This window comes from Pan troglodytes, chromosome 9, assembly GCF_028858775.2.
Source record: "Pan troglodytes isolate AG18354 chromosome 9, NHGRI_mPanTro3-v2.0_pri, whole genome shotgun sequence".
Taxonomy (NCBI): domain Eukaryota; kingdom Metazoa; phylum Chordata; class Mammalia; order Primates; family Hominidae; genus Pan; species Pan troglodytes.
The window spans coordinates 60487054-60497638 of record NC_072407.2 but is presented as its reverse complement, the minus strand read 5'-3'; the positions used below and the strand labels follow the sequence as shown (position 1 = coordinate 60497638).

Below are 10585 nucleotides of genomic sequence, written 5' to 3'. Positions count from 1 at the left end.
CCAAGGCTCATCAAGTAATGTGGTCAATGCAAAAATTAAATTAGTAAGTGAAGAAACTGGGTTTCACACCCATATCTAACTTCAAAATCCATGTGACTGACACTACCATCCTTCCTTGCCAACACTAGTTCAGATACCAAAGGATAAAAGTAGACTTTTAATTTATTATATGATTGCAAAATTGTGTATGCTCATTATAAAATTTGTAAAAACAGAAAGCCATAAGCAAAAAGATCCACAATCCCACCCACCTAGCAATACCCATTGTTAATATTTTGAAGTAGGTTCTATTTTTTAAGAATAGATATAATTATTTTTTAAGTAAATCATGATATAATGCTGTTTTATAATCTGCTTTTTTATGAACCTTCCCAATCTGCTTATTTTTCCACAATGTCATTTTTAGACAATTACACACTGTTCCACAAAATTAATAGACTACAATTAATTTAAGCATTCTAAATTGATATTTAGGTTGATATGATTTTTTACTATTATAATGAAAACGATGACTAACATTCTTGTCAATGATTTTATGAGCATGTTTAGTTTATAAGAATAAATTTGTAAAGCAATATTGCCGAATCAAAGTGCATGCATTTCTTCAAGCCTTTCACTATATTACCAAATTGTATTTCACAAATTTTTACAGCAATTTATACTTTCACCAGCATATTTGGGAATACATCTCTCCTTGCAACTTTAATAACACAAGGAATTATCATTTTTCCATTGCTATTAGTTGATAAACAGAAAAGAGGATTCCATTTTGTTTAATTGTATATTTATTTGAATACTAACAAAACTTAATTTGTATATATTTGTTTGCTTTTGCATGTTTCTTTTTTGAATTTCCATTATTTGTTTTTCTGATAGGTTTTTTATCTGAATTGTCACTTGCTATTCAATTTGCTTATTGTGTTTTTGCCTACAAAACTTTAACATTTTTATTCTGTTGCAATATCAACATTTTTTTGTACTCTGCCCTTTCCTCATTTGGTTATAAATGTTTATCTACCCTGAAATCTGAAAAACAGTTAATCTACACTCTCTTCTAGTTTTCTTTTACTTTTAAAAATATTTGAAACCTAAGTCCATTAGAAGTAAATTTTGAACCTTTTTTTTTTTTTTTTTTTTCAGACGGAGTCTGCTCTGTCACCAGGCTGGAGTGCAGTGGCCAGATCTCGGCTCACTGCAACCTCCACCTCCCAGGTTCAAGTGATTCTCCTGCCTCAGACTCCTGAGTAGCTGGGATTACAGGCGCGTGCCACCACACCCAGCTAATTTTTGTATTTTTAGTAGAGACGGGGTTTCACCATGTTGGCCTGGATGGTCTCGATCTCTTGACCTTGTGATCCGCCCGCCTCGGCCTCCCAAAGTGCTGGGATTACAGGCATGAGCCACCATGCCCGGCGAAACATTTAATCTTTATACATTTTCTGTAAGGATCCATAATGTCTATGCATTAGGGTTAACTTCCAAAATGATTCCCTCATTGTCCTAATGCCATATTAGGAAATTGATCCTTTCTAATTGATTTGAAATGGTAAAAATATTTAATATACTTCACATTGAATATGTACTCTGTGCTGGGACTGTTCTAAGTACTTTCACAGAATAATTTGTTCAAGTCTCACAACCTGAGAAGGTAGGTAAGTGTATTTTCACTTCTATTTTACAGATAATGAAACTTAATGCACGTAGTAGATAGTGACAATATATTATAATAAAGTGATGAAGGAAAGAGACCCTGGAGTCAGTCTACTTATGTTTAAATTCCCATTCCAACACCTACTATCTGTGTGATCTTGGGCAAGGTAGTTAACCTCCCTGTGCATCAACTTCTTCATCTGTAAAATAGTTATAAAAACCCTTTTATAGAGGGCCATTATGAAATGAGTTAATAAATGTAAAGTGCATAGAATAATGTCTGACACAATAAGTGCAACAGAACAGCTAGCCATTATTAGTGAGTCTTCCTATTCAATTATTCAGGATCTCTAGTGCTCTACAAGTACCATTGTGATTTATGATATGATAATATATAACATATTTTATAACTTGTTTGTTACACATCTTGATGTCATGTGATAAAAGTTTCACTCTGTTGTTTCACTCTTTTCAACTTTTTTTGTATTTTTACTTGCTTGTTTTTCTAGGGATTTTGATAGGATTTGCATGGAATCAAACATTATTTCAGAGTCAATTAACGTCAAAATATTGAGTGAGTTTTTCCATCCAGGCACATATGTGCAAAATTTAGTAGTTTTCTTCAAATCATTCTACTTGTTATTTATTGTTTCTTCACTGGTGTGTTATTTATCATTTATTCATTCATTAAGTTTGGTTGTTTTGGGGGAGAAGAACATTTTCTAACAGTATCATTGATTTAAAAAAAAGAAAGGAAGAATGCGCTGTGATTCAAAGCATAAATTACATAATTACCTTAATGATTTTACTTTGATTTAAATGATATGAGTGGACATTTATTCATCAACCTTTTGATATAGAGTCAAGAGCCTTACATTGAGTTTGTATTACCTGAAGTCAAAAGCTTTCTTGCCTGGATCATGTATTAATTCCAGTTTTAGCTTTTTTAACATAAAGTGAAAATTAGACTCATATCAAATATGAATATAAAATTATTCAAAATGTTATTACTTTCCCTCCTAGCCTATTATAATGGTCTGGCTCACACCTTATTCCACAGCAATTATTAGCAACTTGTAATTATCAAGTATTTCTCAAGCATTGAATTATTAATTTTCATTAAATATATATTCACAATAACACTTTATTTGATTTTGTAATATTTAATAAAATTACATACGTACAAAAATAAATGGACATGATATAAGCAGGGTGTGCAAAATCCAACCAATTTACATACATGCAAGTCAACTTCTGGGTGTAGGAATGTTTATACATTGTGGAGAGCAAGCTCAGATCTCCTGTGTTCAGAGTGTCAGGTTTAGCATATAGTATGTTGTACAGAGAAAATGAGGAGTATTGACTCATCAGATACATCAGTTAAGTGACGGTTAGTTAAAAGACTCTCTATTATATTTCATTTGGAACTAAACACCATGAAGACTATTTTATTCGTCCTGACTTCTTCAATTTATTCTGTTGTGTTTTCAGTTAGACAACCAAATCTGCATCTTTTTAAATTTTATTGCATTGGTTAAGTTCTAAAATACAGTGCTAAACAAAAGTGGATGCTAGCCTTTCTATGTCACTATATTTATATGTGATTGAATTTTTTTCATTTGTGAATATGAGGCTGTCTCTACTAGAACATAAACCCCATTTAGATTTATTTTCATAAATATTTGCTTTTCTCGGTTTACTTTAACCTATTTTATCTTGTAAGCTTGCTCACAGTTTTCTTTGTTTCTTTTGTTCTCTATGCTATATTTACTTTTTAAAAATCTTCTGATCATTTGGAATGGATATGCTGGTTTTTATTCTATTGACGATTATTATTCAGAAATATGTTTGAAATATGTGTTTGGATATATATGGTTGTGACTAATTTCTCTAGTCACATCTAAATAAAATATTTATGGAGTCTTTTTGTACATAGGTTTAGGAAATTAGCATATTTTCATTTCTCCCATCCCTCCCTATCAGTTTTTCTATTATATAAATTGTGGTTTTAAATATACATAATTTTAGTTTTCATATTTTATATTATGCACATCTTTAAAAATTATTCTTAGCAATTCTTTTTTGCTTTTAATAATATTTGCACTATTTAATATTAAATACATATTTTATTATTTGCTTCTCCAAAGCATATTATTTTACATTACAATTTTCCCAACCTTAAAGTATATGTTCTGATTACTCTGATTAATCATGCAGCAACTCATAGTCTTTGTTGAGGGATTTTTAAAATTATATTTAGAATGAAATAATTCCTAAGCCCTTCCAAATCTGAGAAAGTCTTTCTGTTGCTTTTGAACATAAATCACTAAGGCTTTGATACAGAATTCTTTCACCCCAATTTGTTTTTCTTAAAATTCTGTAGATATTTTGTATTGTCTCTTAAATTTTTGTATTAAAAATAAAGTTGTAGTCTAACCTGAAAGTGCTTAATTCACAGGTATTTTTAACTTCCCAGATGCTTGCAAAGGTCTTTCTTATTCTCTTGATTATGTTAATGCATAATTCAATCGTGCTATTGCATTTTTAGTTTCCTCATTGTCTTTTCTTATCTCAGGAAGCTCCACTTTAATTTTAACCTGACTCTGTTCACTTCCCTTTCATTTGAAACTATTTGAGTACAAAAGTTTAGCTTCCTGTTGGAAATTTAGATAAAATGTTCAAAAGAGAGGAAATATATGAAGAGTACATATCAGAAAAGATTGTAACAATGGGTGTTTTCCTACTTGTATGTGGAGTCAAAATAACTGAATGTAAAGTGAATAACTTATAGCCATAAAGCAATGGAAAGAACAAAGGATTGATTCAGAACAACAAGAATAACCTTTGCAGACATAATGTTGAAGCCAGTTACAATAAAGTACATGCTTTAGCATTTCATATATAAGTTGAAACATAGTTACATCAATCTGTAATGATAAAAGTCAAAAAGTGGTTACTTTTGTGAAGCATAAAGACTGAGAACATGAAGGATGTTTGTAGGTCACTGGAATCGTTCTATTTCTTAACCTTTGTAGTGGTTATACTGGCGTATTTACGATGTTAAAATAAATAAACAAATCAAGCTTCACACTTAGGATTTGTGAATTCCTCCACGTGTATGTTATATTTCAATGAGAGTGCTTACTGAAAAAAGTAAAAGACAAATTCATTTATCTAATTTTAAAATATGTGCAACCATACAACTCTTCACTGTAATTAAATACAAGCAAAATAATTAAGTCTTATCAATTGGATTGAAAATATCGGGGTGGGGGAAGATATTTCACAAGGAACATCTACATGTGTCTATATGTCTTGCCCCCAGGAATTTCTGCAGATGACTGTCTATCCCATTCATGAAGATCTCCAAGGAAAAGTATACCAAACCCTCTATCGTGAATTCATTCTCATGCACCGTGATTGGAAACTAGCTACTAAATAGTTAATTCCAAATAAAATTGTACACTCCTGCTTTTACTCAAGAAATAAAGCAACTCAGCCAAGAAGAGCTCAGTGCGTCCTATTCTTTTGCATAAGACATGCCTGTGGGGAAACTTGTCTTCAACCAGTCTGACCCCACTGAGTTTGTGTTCCGTGCGTTCACCACAGCCACTGAATTCCAGGTTCTTCTCTTCCTTCTCTTCCTCCTCCTCTACTTGATGATCCTCTGTGGCAACACAGCCATCATCTGGGTGGTGTGCACACACAGCACCCTCCGCACCCCGATGTATTTCTTCCTGTCCAACCTGTCTTTCCTGGAAATCTGCTACACCACCGTGGTAGTACCCTTGATGCTTTCCAACATTTTGGGGGCCCAGAAGCCCATTTCGTTGGCTGGATGTGGGGCCCAAATGTTCTTCTTTGTCACCCTCGGCAGCACGGACTGTTTCCTCTTGGCGATCATGGCCTATGACCGCTATGTGGCTATCTGCCACCCGCTGCACTACACTCTCATCCTGACCCGCGAGCTGTGCACGCAGATGCTGGGTGGGGCCCTGGGCCTGGCCCTCTTCCTCTCCCTGCAGCTCACAGCCTTAATCTTCACCCTGCCCTTCTGCGGCCACCACCAGGAAATCAACCACTTCCTCTGCGATGTGCCTCCCGTCCTGCGCCTGGCCTGCGCTGACATCCGCGTGCACCAGGCTGTCCTCTATGTCGTGAGCATCCTCGTGCTGACCATCCCCTTCCTGCTCATCTGCGTCTCCTACGTGTTCATCACCTGTGCCATCCTGAGCATCCGTTCTGCCGAGGGCCGCCGCCGGGCCTTCTCCACCTGCTCCTCCCAACTCACCGTGGTCCTGCTGCAGTATGGCTGCTGCAGCCTCGTGTACCTGCGTCCTCGGTCCAGCACCTCAGAGGATGAGGACCGCCAAATCGCGTTGGTCTACACCTTTGTCACCCCCTTACTCAACCCTTTGATTTACACCCTTAGGAACAAGGATGTCAAAGGTGCTCTGAGGAGTGCCATTATCCGTAAAGCAGCCTCTGACGCCAACTGAAGGCTTAGGGGCACTGGGCTGGGTGTCTGTCTGTTGCTGTGTCAAAGAACTCTAAATGACACAGAACTGTAGTACTTTCTCACACTGTGCACTTGATGTTTCTTTTTTGCCATATTTGCCGCAAGTTCACAATTCATGCTCATTTTTCTGAAGTGCTTTGACTAAGATATGAAAATTTGGACAGAACTTACAGCGTAGGAATGCTAGTTTACTTAGCTCTACTTTAAGGATTTGCAGCTCACCTATGTCAATTGCCATATTAGGAACACCCCATACATACTGTGAATAAAGGCTGATAGGCATGCTGCCTCCTGGGGAGATGATGTAATTTACCCTGTGAAAGTTGCCTTAAGTAAGAAATATTCATAAAGACATATTTTGCTCAAATAAACACATTTTTTTATTGTTTTGGGTATCAGTATATGACAAACAATAGCTTACTTAATGCATTAATTTCCTTTGCACCATACATCCCAACTGGTTGCTTTCATTTTCTTCATGCCAGAAAGCAGCTAGGAATTTTCTTTCATTGACTAATCACCTACTATGTACCAGCCCTGCTAGGGTATGGAGAATTACCTCTGGTCTATGCCAGCCCTGCCTGCATGAGCCCTCTGTGCTGGTGGCTCTCACACTAGTCTTTGCTGTTCCACCTTCCTCACGACCTCCTACACCTTCATGAGGGCTGCTGCTCACAGATCCACTGAGCAGGTAGCACTACTATGGCACTACTCCTACCTCAGCATAGTTTTGCAGCAGAATGGCTGTTACCTCTTCATGTACATGGGGTTGTGTTCCAACCCCAAATAAACCCTCAGGTAAAATCCACTTCCCTTTATGGTATTCACAGTGGACACCACACAGCTCAACCTTCTCATTTACACCCTGAGGAACAGCCAGGCCCAGAGGACTCCAGGGATAGTTCTTACAAGCAATTACCTCTCCCATAAGAGCTGAGGGAGGGTGCAATCTATCAGGTGAGGGTCTGGATCCAGATCATCAGCTGATTTTAATTAGCAGCTACAGGAAGAGAGTGAAGATATCTGCCAGTGGATATTAAACTGACCTAAGAAATTGTTATAACCTGGTGGGGTGCAGTGGCTCGCGCCTGTAATCCCAGCAGTTTGGGAGGCCAAGGCAGGCGGATCACAAGGTCAGGAGTTCGAGATCATCCTGGCCAACATAGTGAAACCCCGTCTCTACTACAAAAACAAAAGTTATCTGGGCGTGGTGGCATGTGCCTGTAATCCCAGCTACTTGTGAGGCTGAGGCAGGAGAATCGCTTGAACCAGGGAGTCGGAGGTTGCAGTGAGACGAGATCATGCCACAGCACTACAGCCTGGCAACAGAGCAAGACTCCGACTCAAAAAAAAAAAAGAAAAGAAAAAGAAATTGTTATAACCTTTTTGAATCCCATGTGGTTACGTTTACCAAAACCCATGAAAAGTTTCTATTCTTTAATTTCGGAATTCTTATTCTAAAAACATAACCTCAGAAAATTAACAGGATGTCAAACAAAACAAAATATAAGTGTGTTTCTTACATTTATAACATGAAAAGTGATTAAAATCTAATTTCCAACAATATTGGATACAGAAACACAGCATACTAAAATCACTAATATTTAGTAATAAAGGGCAATGTTTATCATTATACCTGTAAGTAATAAAATCAAGATTCAAGCCTGTATTTACCATAAAAGCCCAATTTTATAAAAATACGTACATGCATAATGAGGAATAGAAATACACCAAAAAGTTAACAGTTGTTATCTGTGACGTAGAATTATGAATTTTCTAGTTTTCCTCTTTATTAATTTTCCCTGATTTCCAAAATAAGATTGTGTTCCTCTTATAATCAGAAATATAATTTCTAGAAGGAATTTGAGGTTCATGTAGATTTATTTGGCATATAAACCTCCCATCATCATAGTTCAGATCCACTTTTTATATTTTTTCTAGATTAGGACTATTTTGGTGGGGGGGGTACTTCTTTTTCCCTTTGAAATTGCTTTTGGAACTCCTAATTTTTAACCCAATTTCACACAATGATAAGGAGAAGAACTATAAAGTGTTACATATTCTGGGGACAGTCATTGGATTTAACAATACATTAGAAATGCCTTGCTTTTGATATGGTTTGGCTCTGTGTCCCCACCCAAATCTCATCTCGAATTGTAATCCCTATGTGCAGGGGACAGGGAACTGGTGGGAGGTGATTGGATCATGGAGGCGGTTTCCCCCATGCTGTTCTCATGATAGTGAGGGATTTCTCACCAGATCTGATGATTTTAAAAGTGGCAGTTTCCCCTGTGCACACTCTCTTGCCTGCAGCAATGTAACATGTGCTTTGCTTTCCCTTCACCTTCCACCATGATTGCAAGTTTCCTGGGGTCTCCTCAGCAGTGTGGAACTGTGATTCAATTAAACCTCTTTTGTTTATAAATTACCTAGTCTCAGGTAGTGTATTTATGGCTGCATAAGAATGGACTAATACAGCTTCTAAGTACAGTAGTCCTCTCTTATCCAAAGGGAGTACTTCCAAGACCCCCGGAGAACATCTGAAACCATAGATAGTATCAAATCCTATACCTACTATGTTTTTTACCTACACATACATACTTACAATAAAATTTAGCTTATAAATTAGCCTCAGTAAGAGATTAACAACAGCAACAATAAAATAGAACAATTATAACAATATACTATAATAAAAGTTATGTGAACGTGGTTTCTCTCTCTCTCAAAATATCTTAATGTACAGTACTCCTCACTCTTCTTTTCATAATGATGTGAGGTGATATCATGCCTATGTGATTAGATGAAATGAGGTAAATAACACAGGCATTATAACACAACATCTGGCTACTATTGACTTTCTGATGGCCAGAAAAAGGATCATCTGCTTGGGGTGATCTTGGATCATCAAGCTATGACGATGTCCATGGTTGGATTTCAGAAGCATAAAATGTTATACAGTGTGGATACACTGGACAGAGAGATAATTCACATCCCAGACAGGACAGAATAAGATGACAAGAGATTTTGTCACACTACTCAGAAAGTCAGACAATTTTAAACTTATAAATTGATTATTTCTGAAATTTTCTATTTAATATTTTCAGACTGCAGCTGAAACTGGAAAGCAAAACTGCAGATGGAGGGAAGTAGTGAAGACCACTGTAAATGCTGGAGAAGAAAATAAACTCTCTAGTTAGCAGATTGCATGTCAACCTATCCAGGCCAAGTCGCATCAGGACATAATGAATCAATTATTTGTACACATTGTGCTAGGCACTGTCTGGAATGCCAACAAAAGGGAAGTTTGAAACTGAATTTTCATACCTTCTTTCATTCTTTATTTAATGTCACAAGTCATTCATAAAATTAACCTGGAACTCAAAAAGAAGAGGGTAAAATGTTACACTTGAAAAGAGGGTTGATTCAGCCTTTCAAATTGAATTATTGGGTTCTCCCAGTTACCTTCCTATACATATTCTAGATGAATAGAGTGAGTTCCCCTTTCTTATTTTTTCTTTTTTTATTTTTTAGTTGACAAGTAAAAATTGTATATATTTATGGCATACAGCATAATGTTTTAATATATGTAGGCATTGTCAAATGACTAAATAAATCTATTTAACATATGAATTATTCCAGACACATTATTTTTGAGGTGAGAATACTTAAAATCTATTCTCAGCCATTTTCAAATACACAATAAGGTATAATTAACTGTAGACACCATGATATACAATAGATCTCTTGAACTTATTTCTCTTGTCTAACTAAAATTTTATGTCATTTGACAAACATCTCCCCAATCCTGTCACCCCAAGCCTCTGGTAACCATCTTTTTACTCTGTTTCTGTTAGTTCAAACTTTTTACATTATATATATGAGATCCTGCAGTTATTTGTCTTTCTGTGACTTATTTCAGTTAATGTGATATCCTCCAGATTTATCCATGTTGTCACAAATGACAAGATTTAATTTTCCTCATCCATTCTTCGACTGGTGAACACTTAGGTTAATCTTATGTTATAGCTATTGTGAAGAAATGCTTCAATGTACATGGAAGAGCTCCTTTTCCTTACTGAAAAATTATTCCTTTATATGAGTCTTTCATTGAAATTGTTACATTCTAGAATGAGAATATTGAATGAAATAACAGTACACCACGAGTCAGATGATGGGACAGAAATGCTAATCAGTGATGTTTCTTTTGGGAAATGATGATCCCCTCATATCAAGGTAGCCTGTAGGTAGCATAAGTAGAAGACAGAACTCGCAAGAGTAGCTTAGCTTTCCTCCCCTGCAGGTTCACCACTTCTTTAAAAATTCTGCTCCTTTCAAAACTCTGCTCATTCCCTTCATCCAGCCATTTGGGTATGTGAATGTGTTGTTAGTGTTAATTGTCTTACAGAGAAGTATTTG

At 36.1% G+C, this 10585-nt stretch overlaps 1 protein-coding gene across 1 annotated transcript; it reads left to right on the top strand.

Moving 5' to 3' along the window:
- The first annotated feature begins 5146 nt into the window (after nucleotides 1-5146).
- Nucleotides 5147-6183, top strand: OR10Q1 (olfactory receptor family 10 subfamily Q member 1). Its single transcript, XM_521998.6, has one exon. It carries the CDS (start codon nucleotides 5190-5192, stop codon nucleotides 6147-6149), a length of 960 nt encoding a protein of 319 aa, XP_521998.3. The 5' UTR covers nucleotides 5147-5189; the 3' UTR covers nucleotides 6150-6183.
- Nucleotides 6184-10585: the final 4402 nt, after the last annotated feature.